This window comes from Morus notabilis, unplaced genomic scaffold (assembly GCF_000414095.1).
Source record: "Morus notabilis unplaced genomic scaffold, ASM41409v2 Scaffold290, whole genome shotgun sequence".
NCBI classification, from domain to species: Eukaryota; Viridiplantae; Streptophyta; class Magnoliopsida; order Rosales; family Moraceae; genus Morus; species Morus notabilis.
Window position 1 is genome coordinate 140553 of NW_010358749.1, and position 21317 is coordinate 161869.

The window sequence follows — 21317 nt, forward strand, 5'->3', positions numbered from 1 at the left end:
AAAAAAGAAAAACGAAACGACGTCGTAAAGAAGTATTGAGACAACAAAACATATAGCCGTTAGGAACAACTCAGGTCAATTGGTCAAGTAAGTGGCCGTTGAGGCAAGGGGCTCCCCCAAATTTGAAAAATTCGACCGTTGAAGATCTTTCTCTCTAACTCTAACTATAACCCCCCCTCCTCTACAGATCGCTTTATTTTCTCGCTCTCTCCGTTTCTTTAACTCCAAACATCAATCTCCCTTCCTTTTCTTCTGCTTCTGCAGACAACGAAACCAAAGAAACCAAGTCCAATCTCTCTCTCTCTCTCTCTCTCTCGAACACAAACCCTAACTCCCATTCCCATGGCGGCGGCGGAGGAACTGAACACCGGCGAATTGACGGCGGCGACCATGATCGACGACGCCTACGAGTTCTCCGCGCCTCGCTTCTTCGATTTCATCAAGGGCGAGTCCGAGGAGGACAAGCGTCGGGCCGAGCTCTGGTTTGACTCCGCCCTCACTTATGCCCCTTCCCGTAAGTTCCTATTTCATCCCCTTCTTCTTCGTCTTCTTGATTTTCCATTTTGCTTCTAGGGTTTTATTTGATTTGTTTTTTATTAATTTGTTTCGAGTTTTAGAGCTTGTTTCCTCTCGTCAGGGTTTCTTCCGTCAATCCTGTCTCTGATGATTTTCTGATTTGGACTTCGTTTGGTTGTACATAATTCTTGATGAAAATTGGAAATTTTGATTTTGTGTTTCGAAATGAATGTTTTTCTAGGTTCAAAGATTGTTCCTTTTGTCTCAAGTACGGGCAGGTTTTTGTCTAGACAATTGTTGAATACTTCCTCTTGTTCATTCATGAGAGCTTCTTTCTGATGTCGTTTAAGTGAACACGGGAGAGTTCTATAGGCCAATTAGGAAGTTTGAACGAAAATTTCTTTTTGGACGACGACAAAGTAGTTCCATTGTGAAATTATGTGGGGATTATGAATCATGATTTTGATTATGCTTTAATTAATATATATCAACATTTGTTGATAGTGAAGTGAAATTTCTTGCCCTTTTGATTTTTTTTTTTCTACTTTGAATTATGTAGCTTTTATGCCTAGAATCAGGACCGGTAGATCTTTCACCATTGAAAGCTTATGCAACTTTAGTGAAGCAGATAGTCAGAAAGAGGTATTTTATAGAATTGTCTATTTAAACTTTATTAGAAAAACTAGGTCCTCCAAATTTCTATATCTCATTTTTGGTTTAACTTGTTCGCAGAACTCTAATTCTTCATCAGATAATAAAACCACTGATACTTCAGAAACGAAGCCTCTAACTGCACTGGCCCCCACCGAGTTAAAGCAAGAAACCAAAGAAGAAAACGTTATTGGGGTAATTAGTTGTTGAGTCTTTTCTAATCAGTAAATCTTTTTCCTCTTCCCTTTTGTTTTTTCGGGTATCCAATCTACTTTTTTGTTTTCAGGTTTCTGCTGACAAGGGGTCAAACGAAGGGGACAAAGGCGACTCCAAGAGTACTCAGGAAAAAGAGAGGTTTGTCTTTGTTAAATAATAATTTTATCGTTTCTTTTAATGGAGTAAACAATGAAATGCTGAAGTTCTTATTTTATTTCTTGTTTCCGTTTGTTCTGCTGATCTCAGTGCATCAGCTACGTTAGTTTCCCCTTCGGACTTGACAAATGATGCGAATAGTAATAAAGAGAATTGCAAACCTGTGGTTCAAGTGGCAAAAGAAGCTTACACGCCAATTTCATCAATCCCAGGGACGAACTCCAAAAAGCACCAGACGGCTAAAAAGATAGCTAGTTTGATCAGAAATCCATCGGCTCTGAAGCCGAAAACATCACATTCCAAAAGTGCCAAGCCATCTTCTTGTTTAAGAAGGTGTGTGTATTTTTCTTTTTTTCTTATCTTTTTTTCCCTTAAATCTTTATGTCTACTGAGTGTTGATTGTGTGGGATGCTCAATTACTTTCAGTGGAACGAATGTGAAAAATACTTCTGGAACTTCCAATTTGGCTCAGGAGAATCAGGCAATGAAGCGACAGAAGTTGGAAGGAGGAAGATCTAGACAGGTAAAGTTAGAAATGCTTTTACTCCTCTTCGTGTGTTGTTCTATTTGATTGCTCCACTCCATCTGAAACTGTTTTCTTTAAATTCAGATTCCAAGTCTCAAGCCTCCACAAGTTTTGCCCCACAAGTCAAAATCAGGTCTTGTAACTGGCAGTTCCAACTTCTGTCCAACCACAGTTAACAGAACTCGAAAAGAGGACAGAAAGGTTTGTGTTCCTACTGATTACTTTTACTTGTTAGTCTTTGGAATCTACTTGAAGATTGTTGAACATGGAACTAAATCAGTAAATTGGTCCCTTTTTTTTCTCTTTTTTTGAATTATATAGATTTATGTTCGAGAACAAACAGCAGCTCCATTTGTGTCAGCGGCTGAAATGATGATTAAGTTCCAATCAAGTACCAGAGACTTGTCATTGCCACATGTCCCTGATTCTTTTTTTAAGGTGAGAGTACTCAAGTCCCATTTTTCCGCCCACCTACAACCAAAACTTTTGCCTATTCTTTACCCTTAATACTCAGGTCGTTGATGTTTCTATCATTTAGATGAAGCCTAGACTAACATTGACAAGGCCTAAGGAACCTGAACTCGAAACGTCTCAACGGGTTCGGTCTGTCAAGGTAAAAAGTACTGCTGAGCTAGAAGAAGAGATGATGGCCAAAATTCCCAAGTTTAAGGCTCGGCCACTGAACAAGAAGGTATCATGTTTTCCTTGTGCTAGATGTGACTCTTGATGTAGTTTTCACGGTTTTTACATGTTGTAATTTTCTGGTTCTATTGTTTAATCAGATTTTTGAAGCCCCGTCGTTACCTGCAATACCAAGAAGTACACCCCAGCCACCTGAATTCAAGGTACAGAAATAATGAATAGTGAATGAGGGTGAAAAGAAAAAAAAAAAAAAAAGACAAGTACAAGACTGTTTTGATTATCATGTTAATATTATGTAATTATTTCAGGAATTTCATTTCGAGACAATGACGAGGGCAAATCATAATTTGGAATCAGCTTCGGTAGCCTCAACAGAAGTGTCATATCAGGTAGAGAGCAAAATTCTGGAATTTTTGATATCCAGTACTGATTCAATTCTCTCTTACTGATCTTTTCCTGACTGTTTCTAAATCTTTTCCTGACTGTTTCTTTTTACTAATCTTGTAATTACAGGGTAATCAATGGAAACCTCATCTAACTGAACCTAAGACTCCTCTACTTCACACATCACTAAGGGCCCGCCCTGCCCAGGTGAAAAGCTCCTTGGAAATTGAGAAGGAGGAACTTGAGAAAATTCCTAAATTCAAGGCAAAGCCTCTGAACAAGAAGGTATTGCCGTCTCGTTTTTCAGTTCTGGAACGTTTTTGTAATAGTAAACACAGCTCAATGTTGTGGCCTTAGCAATTATTTATTCATCTCTTTATTTTTATTTTGTAGATATTTGAAAGTAAGGGTGAGTTGGGTGTATTCTGTAACGTCAAGAAACAAATTACAAAACCTCAAGAATTCCATTTTGCAACACATGAGAGGATTCCACCACCTCCTCCTGCAGTCGTAGATTTATTTGACAAGGTGAACCATACAAATAAAAGTTTATGACTCCTCCTTGCCAATTTTACCATATATATAGTAACATTCTATTTTATTTTGTTTAACAGTTGTCTTTGAACTCCGAGCCTCGTCATGAACCACTTCCAAGAATTACAACACCAAATCCATTCCATCTGCACACAGAGGTTTGTTTAACACAATACAATTCCTTCCCTTGCTAAGGAGAATTTCCTCCACTTCTAACGTCGTTTTCACCTATGTTTATCTGTCACTATCAGGAAAGAGGAGCCGAGAAAGAACGGAAGTTTATCACGGAAGTTCTGCAGAAGCAATGGGAAGAAGAAAGAGTTAGGGTTCCCAAGGCTAACCCATATCCTTATACTACTGACTACCCTGTGGTATATATATTCATTCATTCACACACCTTTAAGTAGTACTAGCACTTTATTAGTGCTTTAATAGTTACTTTTTGTTTTTATGCAGGTTCCAACTAAGCCAGAGCCCAAACAGTGCACAAGGCCAGAACCTTTCCAATTGGAGAGCTTAATGAGGCATGAAGAGGAAATGCAAAGAGAAATGGAGGAAAGACAGAAGAAGGAAAAGGAAGAAGCCAAAATGAGGATTTTTAAGGCACAACCGGTCCTTAAAGAGTAAGGACCACTGGACCAACAACATGATTTCAAACCAAAAATGATCAATATTAATGACAAAATGGCAACAATACAGAAAATGACTGGTTTATTATTGCTTTTGTCTAATGATGCAGAGATCCCATTCCCGTTCCGGAAAAGGTGAGAAAGCCCCTTACACAAGTTCAAGAAATATCCCTTCATGTGGATCATCGAGCCGTAGATAGAGCAGAATTTGATCAAAAGGTAAGTTTACAACTTATAAAGTAAATTCACTTTTCAGTGCATATAGGATAACTTACAAGCAAATTTACTCATCAACTTTACAGGTCAAAGTGAAGGAAATGATGTACAAGAGATACAGAGAGGAAAGCGACGCAGCAAGAATGGTATTCTTTTTTTTTTTTACACGAGATACTGAACGAGTTTGCTTGCATTGTTATTTAGATGACTGAGTGAGTTTTGCCCAACATCTCTGCAGATAGAGGAAGAGAAGGCGTTGAAACAGTTGAGAAGGACACTGGTTCCCCACGCAAGGCCAGTGCCCAATTTTGACCACCCATTCTGTCCCCAAAAGTAGGGATTCATTCAGACCTTAATTTTTGTGCCTTTTAATAACCCTTTTCTTGTGCATTTCTACCGATTCTGACGTTGCATTATCCATAGGTCTTTGAGGGAAGCCACGAAAGCAAAGTCGCCAAATTTGCGCGTACTACAGCGGAAAGAAAAGCGTAGAATGATGGTCAATCCTGCCATTTCTAGTGCTGCTGCCAATATGAGATGATTGCTTGGCTGCTGTCTCTGCTTCTGTTTTGCTCGTTCAAGACTCTTGAACGCCCGACAAGGGCTCTTTGTTTCAGTTAATGTATATCAACAATTTCTACTGACACACAATTAGATGTATCCTTTTTGGCTGAAAATGTAGTATTCTCACCCCATGGCACATATGCCCTCGTGTAATTTAAAAGTCTAGTCCAAAGTAATTTGATTCATGCCCTCCTCGTGTAATTTAAAAGTCTAGTCCAAGTAATTCGAGTTTCTATTGCATGAAAGTTATTTATTTTTTTTTTTTTTATAGAAAGAAAGGAGAATAAAATGATTCTTTTCCTTCTTTCCCAATGGAGCATATCATGACACCATGATATTAAGAATTAATATTTTTCTGTCAAATGAAGCCAGTTCATATCTATCTATTTCTGAACGTATTAAAAACCTTCTAAACCAACCCTTTTTATGAGTAAATTGAACAAACTTTTCACTCTATATAGAAAACAATCTACGGACACACGCATAAGTCTAAAATTTACTAACTGCCTCCTCCCTTCCGCCGATATACTAGGATCTGAAACAGCATAAGGAAAAAAAAAAAAAAAAAAAAAAAAAATTTCAAAATCAGTTCAAGGCAGAAAAGCTAAAAGTTATGTAATCTTATTATTTATGTATGCATAGAAGAATTCTCCATGTGTCTAATATCCCTTCCTACTTCTGTGTCTTTTAAAAAGTTAACTAGTCCAATACAAACACGAGAAGAATTCTCCATGTTTATTCAGGCAAATGTGTGTACTCACCAAATTGTCCCTACTGGAAGTGCAATTGGCTTTGACCCCTGCCAAAGTTTCTTCTGCACCCAAAACTTGCAGTTCATCTCTGCATGGATCAACCACCAGGGACACCAAATCTGTTGATGAGTATGAAGGATTTACGGTTGTTTTGTCATCTTTGGCAAGGCGCTCCCCTTTAAGTAATAATAATTCAACCTCTTCAGCCTTCAAAGGCGTCTGGCGAGCAACATACTGTGTACAGCATATGCCGTCTGTCAGTGTCGTATGGGAAATAGGGTAGGCCAAAATAATATCAAGGGAAAAAGAAGAGCACCACAATAGCATTTTAAGAATGAAGGGGGCAATGTAAACTATGAGTGGCACAAACTAAAAAAGCTCAAGCACAGACATTCTAAATGCCATCTCATACAGCTAACTCGCTAAAGAAAAAGTACAGTGCTTTAATATCTATACAAATAAACAATGCCATCTCATTCAAGTTAAATGTATGCAGAAATTGAATTTATTTTTTTGTTTATTCTAGATAAAGAGAAAAGTCAGGATCAGCTTTTAGCGCATATTGTCCAGTAACTGAGGCAATTAAAGAATTTACGGTCAGGAATCATCACCCTCTTGCCCTTAAGCATGATATCTATTTCAACCAAAACCCAAATTTATTAGTCTATATAAAATAAAAATTAAAAAAAAAATCAGGAGAGATATCTTACTTCACATAGGTATTTAACTGACAGACTTGGTCGACAGCAAAGGTGTGGCTGCTGCAAAGTTGGTGTACTTTGTCTGTCCATAGCAACAAGCACGAGATGCACATCTAACTGCAAATAAGAATAATAGTTTTCTGTAAAAAAAAAAAAAAAAAAATTGATAAACAACAATGAGAAGACACCAATAGCCTTACCAATTTCCTATGGTGCTCAGAGGAAGCAATTCACTATACAAGAATCCTAGTTATAAATTATCTTGATTATATTACAAACTTATAGAAGAACTACATGGATAACACAAATCCAACATCACCTTTTTTTTTTTTACCTCGTCATTATTTTCCTCTAAGTTTCGGAGATAATCAACCAACTTGGATAAGCGGGTGTTTCGGGAAATCTTAGTATTGCAACCATTGGCATTGCCATGCCGAGTGTGACTACGAGCACCACCCCTTCCCCAAGCAAGTATTTCAGAGTTCAATGCAAGACTAGGAGAAATTCCTCGGTTCTCTTGGCTCATTTCCAAGTCATTTTCAGGGTATCCATCTGAATTGGCCACTGATGAAGAAGGCTGAGAAGACCGAGTACCTGTCCGTCTCTTGCGCCTTCTCTGTCTGATTTCTTTATGACGCTCATCATTCGAAGGTTCATCTTTCTCAATGTTCTTGTCATTTCCATCATCATTGCCTTCACATCCTTGAAGTTCGACATTCCGGTTACTTCGTCTCCTTGAATAAGAACTCCGGTGAATGCGTTGTGATTTTGTCAAAAATGTATCTGGTGTATCTTTCCCCGGCGTACCGCGTCTCTTAATTAGAGCTTCTGATTGGCGTTGAAATATTTGGGCAATTGATGCTTGTATCTACAAAATAAACTATTATAACAGGGCAGAACAAACAAATAGGAGACCATGCAGTAATGAATCAATAATTGATAAAATACTTTTTGGATTTCAGCCCGACTTGGATGGAAAATAGAGGGTTCCAGTTCCATTTATGTTAAGATTTTATTTTACAAGAAAGTGGGAAAAACTTTTATTTTGTCAATAAATGAGATTGGAATCTCAGAAGCTTAAACAAATAAAGAGCATCTCCAATGCGAATGGTAATAGGTTAAACGTTAAAATATCAAATACCAAATGACAGACAGTCAAGAGTAGTGCCCTACAAGAAAAGGCGCAATTCTGCTATTACACAAGAAATATTTGGAATCAATCTACCAGCAAAATATATTGAGACAAGGTAGAAAGTGTAATGACCCAACTTCCCGAGCCGTCATTAAGCTTACCAGTAATCCTAACCATCCATTCAAAAAAGGAGATCTTTCCAAGCTTAATTTGAGCGTGTCTCATCCCCTCTTCTCCTAGCAACGGTTTTGAGAAGAGAGGATAAGACACACTCAAATTAAGCTTGGAAAGATCTTCTTTTTGGAATGGATGGTTAGGATTAATGGTAATGACGGCTCGGGAAGTTGGGTCATCACAGAAAGCCTATACCTCTTAAGTTCGAAATCACAGGCATCAGGAATACTGTCAAAAAAAGACAACTTAAACGAGGCTGGCTTTAAAATTAACATTGGAGATGAAGGCATGGATAAAAGTAAATCATTGCCAGATGTCTTCAATGACTGATTTATGTGATGATAGGTGCACATAAGTGAAGTGGTAAAATTTTTATGCAAATAAGCAATGATACCCATGAAAATGACCTGCTTATTCCGAGTCCTCTCCTCTTCATGAAAGGCTAGTTCCTGAGAAAAATCACAATTAAACAGTGCCGTCTTTGCAAAAGAAACCTTCTTTTAGAACCTAATCTAAGCCTACCTCCTCCTCATACTTCTCAATATCTGGATATAAAATTGCAATTAAGGCGTCATAATTTGGATCGTCTCTGAGAGAACGCCGGCTGGCACAATGTGTTCGGCAAGCAGGACACTCATTGTTCCTGAGATTAACGCATCAACCCACAAAACTTTATTAGATATTTTTTTTCCCTTCTTCGGTGTTGAGGCCTTGAAGGAGGAGGTACCATAAATCCAATAGTTGAAAAATTAATTCTTTACCCAAAAAAAATCAATCAAAGAGATAAACAATGAGGAAATCAGGAAAAGTAGATCTAGTACTATAGAACTCTGGATGAAGGGAACACTGGTATAGCTCAAAGTTACGTACCCCATTCGCATTGATTTGTCAATGCATTCCCTACAAAATCTGTGCAGGCATTCCATTACAGTTCTTGTTTTCTTGATAATGCCTGTCCAGGAAAAGAATTGACCAATGAATGCTATACCAGATGACAAATAACCATATATAGAAAGGAGGCTAAACCAGAAATCACAGATGAAACAAAAAGGACAACCAACTAATTTCCTTAATAGAAATATCAAGGTATAACATTTATTGAAACTGGGAACACAAGCTATTCCATGGAAAAAAAAAAAAGGACGTCTCCAAAGACTCTAAACCAGAATGCCACCAGGAAAAACGAACAGGGCCATACCTATTCCTACCTATTTATTTGAAAACCGGTTCAATCCTATTCATGACTTTAGTGAAGGAGCTAGCATTACAAACTCTTGCATTTTCCTCTGCATTTCATTTTACTTTAACGCCTTACTATAATCAATACTGAATAGCACTACACATTTATCAAGAATATGACTAACCAAAAGTGAGAAAATGTGCAAATGCTCCAACGAAAAGGATTCTGAAAGGAAGAAAGATTTGTTTTAATCTATCTCAGTATGCACTAGAAGAGAAAGAAGAGAGATCAGGCCCTACAAAAAAAAGAAAAAAAAAACCACCCTACACCACAAGCAAAAGATCCAAAAAAGGAAAAAGAAAAAATAAAGGCACCTAGACAAATTGGACATTGCACATCTTTACGTATCTCCGGCAATTCTACAAAGACAAATCTGCAAGAGAAACCAAATTAGATGGAATCAGTTCTTTGAACTTAGCGTAGCCATTCAAAGCAAAGCAATACAGATTTATACAGTCTGCATTAGAAAATATATAAAGCATCTTTTGTGGGTCAGCTTTAGTAGTATACTGCAACAAGGATAGTCATCTCCCATCCGTACATTTTCTTCCCTCTGGGTTGAGCTGAAACACTGCCTTTGCCAATAAACGAGAAGTAGCACTAGACTACAAGGATTGGCGGTACACAAAATACTTGCACAACACAGCTCTTTAGTAGTGCCAACCTCTTTCAAAATACAATCGAGTTCAAGAAAATCTAATTACACAGATTCTTGTGCATAACAAAATCGAAAATCAACTTTTATGTTGGCATTGGCTTTCAGAGCTCATAGTTAAGGAAAGTCATAGAAGAAAGAAATTTGCAGCGTCTAATATGCACCAATCTTGCTTTTAGTGCAACCTGAAATATGTGAATAAACTACCCTTGTATTGTTTTCACATTACACTTTAACAGGCAGGTAGGTGATAAATTTTGCAGAGTTCTAGTCCCTAAGAAGCCAGATAAAAAAAAAAATACGTTACTAGCAATTAATACTAAATTATACCACAGAAAAATTCAGGTAAGCAGAGAACAATAATACAACTATGAGACGATATATTAAAAAAACAAATATTAACCAAAACAAATCCGCTGAGCCAACTGATAGCATGGAGACATTTTAAACAACTTGGTAGCAACCAATTGCAGACTCAGCCCCGACTGACTCCATGACCACCATGCCATTGCCACAAGTGAGAATCTAGTGGGAATTATTAGCAGCATTGAAACCATAACCAACAAAAGCAATAATTATAGTAACAACACTAATAGCATAACATAACATGAGCATAATCTAACAAACTAACAAGAGTCTCCAAAAAGAGTTTCACGTTTGACATTGTTATGGGAAATAAAGTCCTAGCATGCAACACATAAACAACTATACGCACAACATACAACAACCCAATAACTGAAACGCATTATCTTCCAAACTTCTTTAAGCAAACGAAGCAAAACCCATGAACAACGAAGAAATCGAGCTTCAGGAAATAACGAGGCGAGAGAGAGAGAGAGAGAGAGAGAGAGTACTCGGGTTTGGGGTGAGAGCTGGATGATGGTCTTTCATCGGAATCTGCAAATATAGAAAGAGAAGCTTCAGGAGGCAATCGAGGAACAAAAACAAAAGACGACCCAGGTGAGGAAAAAAACAAGAATTGCATGATCTAACGCAACAAAGAGAAAAAAAAAAAAAAAAAAAAAAAAAAAAAAAAAAAAAGAAAAAGGCCCCCCCACGTAACCCTCCGCTTTATCTTCTTCTTCTTCATCATCATCTCCATCGTCGTCGTCTTCTTCGACTTGTGGCTTGACTTCTTCTTCTTCTTCTTCTTCTTCTTCTTCCTCTTCTTCTTCTTCTTCTTCTTCATCATCTTCTTCTTCTTCTTCTTCTTCTTCTACTTCTTCTTCTTCTTCTTCTTCTTCTTCTTCATTCTCTTGTTGGGTAGAGTTGTTTTGGAGGGGAAGTTGGGGATCATCGTCTTGGGAGCGAGATTGCTTGGGAGGGATGCGAAGCTGGCCGTCGTCGTCGCCGTCGTCCAGATTGTCCTGGAAACAACGCTTCTGCGCCGGCATTATTGGTCTGAGAAAGACAAAGGACCGATTGGAAATGGTTGTGTCTGATAATCGAGCTTCCAAAAAAGAAGAAGAGAAGATTGGAGATTTTCGCAGGCTTTATTTATTAATTAATTAATTTCAATGCAATATTTTTTTATTTTTTTTATTTTTGTTTAGATAGGAGAGGGAGAGAGAGAGAGAGAGAGAGAGAGGTGTTCTGTTTCTTTTTATGGGTCTCCGGGAATTAGATGTTACGGCGAAGAAAGCAGCACATGTTGGCTTCGTTGACGGCCGTCTGTCCCCGTTGGGTATTTCTGTCTTTTCGTTTCATTCTTCTTCTTTTCTTGGACTTTTTATTTATTTATTTATTCCTTTTCCCTCAAAAAGGAAATTGTAAGTGTATAATTAGCAATGATTACTATTATTGTAATGGAAATTTCACTACACTCACTGTTGGCTTTTTTTTTTTTTTTTTGCCGTTCAATCTGTTTTTTCTTTTTACCAATTATGGGGTTATTTTCAATTTATTTGCTAAAATTATGAAATATGAATTTTGAATTAGTTCTAATTTATTATTTTTATTAGATTTTTCATTAAAACTAACAGAAAAAGAGAGAAAAGTGTGTGTTTAGAATCGTTTTTTAAAACGGTTTTTACATATTTCGATAAACAAAAAATGAAAATGAAAATGAAACGACGTTTGTTTAGTAAATATTTTAAAAATAAAAATGAAAATGAAAACAGTGAGAATGTTTTTTGTGAAGGAATTAAAAAATAGTTAAAAGTTGTTTTCACTTTTCTATTTTTATTTTTTAGTACTTATCAATAATATTATAATATATTAATTAATAAATATGATTTCATTTTTTTATTATACTCAAAACAATCTCTTTAAAAATCAACTAAACGCAATTTTAGAATCGGTTTCAGAATGATTTTAAAAAACAATCTCTATTTTACTTTTTATTGAAAACAAAACTATTTTGAAACCAATTCCAAACGCACCCTAAATCTCCACTTAACTCTTTGTTAGAATTTAGGTTGAAAAAAAATGAAAAAATACTACGTTATATTATTTATCCTTCTCTTTTTTAGTCTGTTTTTACCGAAATTTTACAAAGAAAATTAAATAGATGTAAAGGAGAGGACAAAACAAGAGCTTCTTTTATAATTTAGAGAACAAAGTGCAAATGACCTTGAAGAGGAACCAAGTGAAAATAACATATTTTTGGACAAACTTTTGAATATTACTGAATTATCTTACCCATTGAGAAATGCCTCAAATATTGGCAAGTTTTTATTGTTTTCATTAAAATTTGAGTATTTCTTTTTATTAAGATACAATAGTGAGTTAGTAAAGAGATATGATATTTAGAAATGTGATTTTTTCTTTTTCTAGTATTTCTCACGATATAATTCTCTAATGCTAACGTGGTATTACCTCTACTAAATTCTGTGACACATTCGTGTAATGTTTTTTTTTTTTTTTTTTTTTTTTTGCTAACAAGTATACTTTTTGTTTTGGAAGTGCTTGCGTCGATTTCTTTATTTATTTTTTAGATATGTGCCTATTTGCATGTCCAATAAGACACTTCTTCTTTAGCTTGGCAAACAGTTTTGCGATAAAGTTGTGAAAAGCTACCAAATAGTTGTAACATGTAAGTGATTTCTCTTAAAAGTCTAATAAAGGTCATGATAAACAAGCACTTCATTTGTTTTTCTTACACGCGTTTTCTGCTGTTTGTCTTGATGCTCTTTTGTGTTTACATTTTGCCATTTATGGCATAGGATTACTGGATTAGAAGCCATCGTCTGTTAGCACACCCTAAAAGAGTTCATCATAGCACTATGGAATTATGTCAAACCTATGCGTTAGTCTTTTGGAGGCCATAATAAAGTTTCTATACTAGTTATTCTTTCCTCCTAGTTGCTGTCTCGATACTTGGCTCGTGATTTTTGGGATTTTGAACTTTGTTTCTTCGATTTTAGACTTCCGATACTGTCTGTCGTTGTCTTCCGACTTAATTTTAAAATGTCTCAGAGTGTCGAGCAAAATAGAATCGAAAAAAGAATGTAGAAGAGACCACATTGACCAGTAAAAAAGCAACGAAGTCGAGAAAAGAACTCCTACACCATCCATGTATGTAGGAGTGTTGTAGCGTTGACTAAACAGGAGTATCAAAATCTACACAACTACACATTTATTTTGATGTGGTGAATTTGGTATTGTGATACCTGCTCACTAGGTTTGACAAAATAGAACCTTGAGACTTGAGAGGCCTTTGGAGTTGGATCTAAAGCAAGGTTTCTTTGACTCGAGGGGTCGTAAAAAGGCTTGCCTGGAGAATGACAACTAGATAGCTTAGCTCCGCTGCTAAGAATCAAAGACTATATAATGTCTTTCGTCTTTTTTTTTTTTTTAATTTTCTTTTTCCTTCTTGAATTTAGAGGGTTACAAAGATAGATGGTGGTGTACTCAAATAACTCAGAGATGATATATTTCCGCGTGACACATAAATCCCTCATGAAATAGATTGTCTATGGCTCCGTTCACTTCGCTGATTCGAGTTTAGAATTCGAGTTTTTCTACAGTAAAAAGCTCTCACAAACAATCACATCTAACTTTTTTACTACAGTAAAAAGCTCTCACATAAAGTCACATCTCAACTCGAATTCTAAATTCGAATCAGCAAAGTGAACGGGGCCTATATATCTCGCTCACTGACTGACTCGAACTTCAAATTTTATTGAGGAGAATGACCGGTGGTAATTGTATCTGGCTATATCTTGGAATTTGCAGCTCGAGCCATCTTGGGAACTATAACGACATGACCCATTGGGTTATACCCCATAATTATATTGGTTAAAATTCTGTTGCTTTTGACATATCAATGTACCCATTATTTCCCTTTGTTCTACATAGATCGATGGATTAAGTGGGTAAACCACAATGTTGTACATCAAGAATGTTGAACTAGGCAAATTGCTTCATTGAGATTTAGAAAACAGTCCAATCGACAGAAAACGCTAAGCATGGAGACACAGTACAATCCGCGCATCATAGTAACACCTTGGTTGGCATTTTATTAGAATTTTAGGTGGAGAACCAGTTAGACACTGCTTTTATTACAGAGTAATTATTCATATTTCACATATGAGAAGTCTTAAAAAAGGTTGCCAACTATTCAAAACTTAGAACAAAAGAAAACGTCGCTCATGATATCTCAACTTCAGAAGTTTAGAGAGACAACAAGGCCAACCCAACATGACATACGTTTATTATTAATATTTTGTTCACTTTCTGTTCCTTAGTTCAATTAAACAAAATTTCTTTCCGAAGACAATGAAAACGAAAGCAATAGCCACAAGGCAGTACATTATTACAGTTCGATTAGTATTTTCAGGGGCGGAGCCAGAAAAATTAGCCGGGGTGCGCGGTTTTGATTGAACTAATGAGGTGAGACAAATAAAGAGATGTGAAATTTTAGGGGGAAAAATACCAATTTTACAAACTTCATAAATGAGAAAAAAAAAAAAAAAAAAAATTCAGATGGGGCGGCTGCCCCGCCCGTGTGTGTGGGTGGCTCCATCACCCTAGTATTATCACCTTATTCAAGTTATATACCATCTGCTACCCTTACACCATGGTGCAGAAAATAATATTTATATTCTAGACTGCTTAAGACAAAATTGTAGAGATAATGTAGAAGGAAGACACATGGGAGAAGGGTCGGAATAAGACTACTAATCTTGAGAATTCTACTATGGCCAAATTGGTAAACCACATGATAGTTTATTTTCTACAGCCACAATATATAAATCATATTACCATTGAAATTTTGTGGTTAACCTAAGTTCAAGCCTTGCATATAAATATGTCATGATTTTATTAACGTTGGATATAAATACGTCATTATATTATACCTAAGATGACAGAAGAGAGAAAGCAAGGAATGCCATGTCTTGAGAGGAATATATTATGAGCTATGTGATATGGAAATGCTTGTAAGTGGCATTCTCTTGGGGGGCTATCTGGATTCTTGCCCTATCATCAGCCTGCCCGCAAGCCGTGTCTTTTAGCTGAGCGCCTATACCTTTGCGGCCCGAACCTTCAGCGTGAGTCTCGGCCGAGCTCTTCCTCCGCCGTTCATTGTGTCCAGCTAAACGCCTGCGGCAGCTCCGTCTGGTTTCGTCGAATTCCGACAGCTCATGGAATCTACAGGATGACAACAATTAGAACATAGCTCATAGTACTTGAAACACTTTTTGTGAGTGCCGTGGAAATGAGTGCTGAGCTTTAGTTCTTAGACATGTATATGCTAAAATTGTGCAAGACCGCATTCTAAACATTTTAGTCCCCGAATTATGACCAAATTTCATTTTGGTTCATAACTTTTAAACCTTCTCAAAATGTGTTATACATCAATCATTTTGTTTCTTCGACAGTGAAATTCTCAACCGAAATTGATATGGTTTTCCTTGTTAATAGTCGTGCCCTAATATACGTAAAATTTTTAAATTAACTTCACCAAATCGCACATAGTCATCACTTGTCTTTTTTCGCATCGAGATTTTAAGAGTCAAATGGACAAAACGGCTACTTTGAGACAATTTAATAGATCTCTAACTATGTTCTTGAAACTTTTAAAAATCAAAATGAGATTTTACCAATAATTTTGTGACTAAAAGCGAGATTAATCCTAAACTAAAACAATAGTTGTATCCTTGCACTAATTGAAAAAGAAAAAAAAAATTAACCACCAAAGAAGTGATACAAACACAGTAATAATACAATAACAAACCAAAGAAAAATGCCATAATAGCAAAAAATTGACACAAAATAACAACAATCACAAGCTACACCGCAGAAAGAAAAATGAGACACTTGATTCGACATGAGAGGAGAGTAGGAGCAGAGCACAAAAACCAAGAAACAAAAAGGGCAAATCTGTGATTTCAGTCCAAACCTGCTGCATTGCTGGCAAAACCTTTGCCTGACACCAGCAACAAGCACAACCTGGGCCTTGGCGTGGTGCTCGCACACCTTGTGCCTCCTGTGGTACTGCTTGGCATCGCTCAGATCAGCCGCGCACTTCTCAGCCTGGCAACACCGGCTCGCCATATTATTATTATTATTATTGTTGTTGTTGTTATTCCCACTTGACAAGCTTTTCTTCCCACCAATACTACTGCTTCCAAAAACGACATGACCTTTCTTCTTCTTATTATTGTCGTTTTCAGGAGTATAACCCATTGTCTGCTCAGCCTCAGCAGAACAGTAATCCTCGTCCTGACCTTGGTCTAGTTTCTTCTTCACCACCATCCCCATCTTCTGCTTGGTCTTGTCAAGTTTGCCTAACTCCATGAATTGATCAGAGAAAGAAAGTTGAGAAACGACACAGGGAATTGGTGCTGGTAATTGAAAAGAGCAACAAAAGGGTGTGGTGGAATCGGAACTGTGTGAAATGAAAGAATATAAAAGTAACCCAATCGAACAAAAAAAAAAAAAAAAAAGAAATTAAATGAAAACGAGGCAAATAGTGAGATGAGTGAGGACCACAACAATGTGTTTTCAGCGCCATATTTTTCCCGTTTGATCTGGACCTTGCCACAGGGCCCTCTGTTTTTATAGTTTAGTTTTCTACAAATAAAAACTTGATAAAAAACAAGACAAGATACCATTAGGAAGTCTAGACAAAAAACCGTATAAGTATGTTATGTATGTCTAGATACTCAATTTTATTTTATATTATTTTTCAGAAAAAAACTGCTAACTAACGCTAGGGTAAATAGAAATTATTATTAGTGTACTTTTTTAGGATGAAGATTTTTTTTTTTTTTTATAATTATTTGAATTTAGGATAAAGATTTTGTCGTGATAGTGCGTGTTACTTTAAATCTTTTAAAAGCCAACATTGTTACGTAAAAAGAAAAATTACCATGCTAAACTTCCATTTCTTCACATGCCAAAAGTATGATGAAAGCACTAAAGATGATTATATATATATATATATATATTGTGTTAATAATAAGCATTAGATATGATTTTATAGGAGGAGATTCTTCCAACTAAATTAGTTTATCATCTACTTAAGAGTGTAGCAAAAGAGTGAACGGTTTTATTAACTTCCCTATGGCTATACACATGATATAACATAGTAAGCTAGATTATGTAGTACCGTGTAAATATGCAAATTAGGAATTACCTTGCTACACTTCCATTCCTAAGGTTAGACATGTGACCTTATAATTTCGGCTTTGTAGATAGAAACGAAGGAAAAATAAAAAAAAATAAAAGAGAAAGACAGCACATTCATGCCTGGACATCGTACCATAATTTTGGTTGCTTTTGTCTATGTGATGAAGAAAGGGAAGTGGGCCATGGAGGATTCTCGTGAGTGGTGGTGGGCCCGATTCTGTTACATGCTCATGCGTGTGTGGGTCCCATTTGCTGAGTAGTGGAGTTTGGGGTGGGCTGGAGTTTGGAACTAGTGATGAGTGAGATTGGAGAGAGACGATTGGTGAGCTTGACGGGGTCCACGTGCACGGTGGGATTTGGGTGGGTCATCCACTAATGGGAACTCGAAACGTGTTGCGGGTTCATTGCGGTTGATGGTGTTATTTGAGAAAGAAAAGAGTGGCTCAAGGGCCTTTGGATGATTTTGTCCTTGTTATGGACCCATTTATGCTATTCATCATTTAACAGTGGTGGGGACAAAAGAGTACCACAATAACAGCTTCTCATCTGACCCCACCGAAAACCAAATTCTTTTCTTTTTTTATCCCGGGAGCTGGGGGCGAAGAATCCTACTAATCTCCAAATGGGTTTTGAGAATTTTGAGAAAAAATGCATTATTATTCTTAACATAATCATTGCACTTCAGAAAGAAAGAAAACAAACTCAAACTAGAGGCTTTACCCATGGCCATTCATATGTTTGGACTATCTATCTTGTCTTGATGCATGATTCATGCGGAAGAGGACTGAGGAAGATATATATATATATATATATATTAATGTGAATTTTCCCATCCGAATGTATTGCTCTTGAGTTCCATCAAAAGTGGGGATAGGAAATTTTTTTTCACAATGTGTAAATATGAAACACAAAATAATAATAACAATAATAATAAGTTGAAATGCTCATAGATTAGAACATCTTGAACGTAATTGTAATTTAACATGTCAATGTTAAATGTTAATATTTGAGTACAAAAACTTTTCTCCAATACAATGTTTGATCTTCTCAGATGGGAAAAGTTTCTTCTTTCGTGTTATTATGTTGTTTTGTCATTTATGCACGCACTTAAAATAAAAGTGTACCTGTGTATTCATATAAATTTAAGAATGCCTTCTAATTTGGGTTAATTACAAAATGAGTTATTGTTGGGCCAATTTCTTCCCGCCAATAATCACTTGTCCCGTGTCCTGAACAAGAGAATTAGAGCCCATGGGCTCCAGTGATGTGTGATGTCGAGCCGGACGTCGGATTAAGATTAGGGATGACAACGACGCGGGGAGAGGGTGGGCCGTGGATATGCTTTTCCCATCTCATCTCAAGACCCTAATCTCATTTTGCCCCTTATAGTGTAGCTATTTAGACTTAGGCCCCGTTCACTTCGCTGATTCGAGTTTAGAATTTGAGTTTTTCTACAGTAAAAAACTCTCACAAACAATCACATCTAACTTTTTTGCTACAGTAAAAAGCTCTCACATAAAATCACATCTCAACTCAAATTCTAAACTCGAATCAGTGAAGTGAACGATATTTCACCGATTTAAGTTTTATTACATTAAAAAATTCTTAAAAATAGTTACATTTAACTTTTTTATTATAGTAAAAAACACTCACATAAAGTCACATCTCAACTCGAATTAAAAACTCAAATCAGCGAACTAAACGAGCCCTTAGAGTCTTTTGATTAATGCGCTCAAGTCAGTGATTCTAATTCATTAGCAGAAAATTTGTGAGAGAAACAAATTTTAAATTCAAATTTTTTGTGAAATGAAAAACACTATAATATAATTAGAATCATAGATTCAAGTATAAGAAACAAACGGGATCTTAACTTCGCCTAGTTTAAGGTTAAAAGTGGGATTGAGATTGGCAAATTGATATTGAGAATTATCTTGATCCGTACTCATTTACTCATTAAGTGTTAAATTTTTTAGTTTTTTTAATAGAAAAGTGTTAAAAAAATTATTGCTTTACATTATAAAGCTCGAAAGTAAATTTCAATAAATTAAGTATAATATTCATCAACATAGCCATTAACGCCGCATGCAAACAAAAAAAATTTAAAATCAAATTCAAACTCTAACAATAATAAATCAAAGTGTTTAAACTAAATTCGAAATCCAATGATACAAAATAAAACAATAAAATTTTAGAATTTAATCCACAAACTAAGAACAGACTAAACCTATTATGTTTATAGTATGTAAAATAAAATAAAATATACTACAGTATATGTATATCAATTTGTGTACGATATAGGGTCTGCTTCCTCCTCATACTTGAGGGGTTAATTTTAGCCCCCCATCTGTCCGTCTCCCGAACAATATCTATGTACCCGTCTTGTTTAGTACGGGTATTCGTGCTCATGAATACAAATGCAATCTATACTAAAAAAAACATACAGTATTTTAAACGTAATCAAGTTATTATTCTTTTTTTTAGTTATTACTAACTAAGTTACTTTAGTTGGATTTTATACTTAAATTGTAAAATAGAAACTATAATTTTCTATTAAAAATAAGTTGGCATAATGTCACGCCCCCCAAACGGGGTGGGTGACGTGGAGCTCGATTATGGATTAATAAAGCAGATTCCCAACCGGGCCCCACATTTAACTGCATTAAATATAATTACATTACTACAGAATCCCGGAGCCTCTGACACACAGGGCTCCACCCCACAGGACATACATTATCGTACATACATGCTCATGTAAATAATCATTACAACAGACATCAACCACAGTCTAGTAAATCTAAATATTACATAAGTTTATAGAATTTCTCAAATTCCTTACATTTGTCCAAAAGAATGTCCACGATCCTCACTTGATTCCAACAGCAGCACAACTCAGCTGCTCCGTAGCAATTATCCAGCTACAGTGCCCCCGCTCCTAGAGTCTCCTGGGAGGGGTTTAATACATATGAAACATAAAACGTGAGCGAAAGGCCCAGTAGGATATAATTTGAAATGACTTAAAATAAATGAATAAATAAATGAATGAATAAGTAAATAAAATTAGACATTTAGTCCCGACAGAACAGCCGGACCCTCCCATCCTTTTTCTCAAAGGAAATATAACTAAAAATAACCGTTTTACAGGCTTTTAAAAGTAATTAGTACAAATTACTTACCTAACCAAGCGGCTCGCCTACCCGGACCGAGTTTCGGGTTCTGCCCCCGAGGATGCACTATCCACATCCTATCTAGGCTAACAACAATAGACTCTATTACCAGTTCACAAGATCTCTTTGTTTAAGAAATCATTCATTAACATTTTGATATCGTTAATACGACCACACGAACTACTCAAGCCGTGGGCCCCATGACTGGACAAGCCATGAGGTTCCATGACTAAACAAGCCATGGTTTTCAAAGCATTTTCTTTCATAAATCAATCCCTTTCTTTAAAAACATTTTCAAGGCCAAAATCCTTTTTAAAAACAAGCTCACAAGGAAAAGGGATAGAAATCCTACCTCGTACTATCAAACCTGGGACTAGCGTTGCCTTTTCCGGCTTCCGTTTTGTCACGCCCCCCAAACGGGGTGGGTGACGTGAAACTTGATTTGGGATTAATAAAGCAGATTCCCAACCGGGTCCCACACTTAACTGCATAAAAATATAAATAAATGACATAATCCAGGAGCCTCTGACACACAGGGCTCCACCCCACAGGACATACAGTATCGTACATACATGCACATGTAAATAATCAATTACAATAGACATCATCCACAGTCTAGTAAATCCAATATTAAATAGGTTTACATAATTTCTCAAATTCCTTACATTTGTTCAAGAGGATAAACTCAATCCTCACTTGATCCAACAGTAGCAACTCCAGCTACCCTGCACCGCTCATCGAGTCTCCTGGGAGGGGTTTAACATTTAAAACATAAAACGTGAGCGAAAGGCCCAGTAGGATATAATTTGAAATATTTAAAATAAATGAGCGCATGAATAAATAATTGAATACATAAATAAAATAAGACATTCAGTCCCGACAAAACAGCC

General features: G+C 36.3%; 3 protein-coding genes across 3 annotated transcripts; 1 reads left to right on the forward strand and 2 right to left on the reverse strand.

The window, feature by feature from the left end:
• The first annotated feature begins 219 nt into the window (after positions 1 to 219).
• LOC21393615 (protein TPX2) lies at positions 220 to 5260 on the forward strand. The gene is made up of 20 exons (XM_010093176.2): positions 220 to 514; positions 1076 to 1158; positions 1249 to 1362; positions 1454 to 1521; positions 1630 to 1872; positions 1966 to 2062; positions 2150 to 2266; positions 2387 to 2503; positions 2604 to 2756; positions 2848 to 2910; positions 3016 to 3096; positions 3221 to 3376; positions 3485 to 3619; positions 3706 to 3783; positions 3877 to 3996; positions 4082 to 4248; positions 4365 to 4473; positions 4557 to 4616; positions 4709 to 4803; positions 4894 to 5260. Exons 1-20 carry the CDS (start codon positions 343 to 345, stop codon positions 5009 to 5011), a joined length of 2346 nt encoding a protein of 781 aa, XP_010091478.1. The 5' UTR covers positions 220 to 342; the 3' UTR covers positions 5012 to 5260.
• Positions 5261 to 5395: 135 nt separating this feature from the next.
• LOC21393616 (putative E3 ubiquitin-protein ligase RING1a) lies at positions 5396 to 11206 on the reverse strand. The gene is made up of 10 exons (XM_024162430.1): positions 10752 to 11206; positions 10543 to 10585; positions 9348 to 9406; positions 8664 to 8745; positions 8316 to 8436; positions 8201 to 8242; positions 6822 to 7355; positions 6497 to 6604; positions 5796 to 6020; positions 5396 to 5569 (listed from the first exon to the last, which is right to left on the reverse strand). Exons 1-10 carry the CDS (start codon positions 11080 to 11082, stop codon positions 5534 to 5536), a joined length of 1581 nt encoding a protein of 526 aa, XP_024018198.1. The 5' UTR covers positions 11083 to 11206; the 3' UTR covers positions 5396 to 5533.
• Positions 11207 to 14670: 3464 nt separating this feature from the next.
• On the reverse strand, positions 14671 to 16529 carry LOC21393617 (squamosa promoter-binding protein 1). Its single transcript, XM_010093178.2, has 2 exons — positions 16032 to 16529; positions 14671 to 15280 (listed from the first exon to the last, which is right to left on the reverse strand). The coding sequence occupies exons 1-2, from the start codon at positions 16427 to 16429 to the stop codon at positions 15049 to 15051; spliced, it is 630 nt and encodes a 209-aa protein (XP_010091480.1). The 5' UTR covers positions 16430 to 16529; the 3' UTR covers positions 14671 to 15048.
• Positions 16530 to 21317: the final 4788 nt, after the last annotated feature.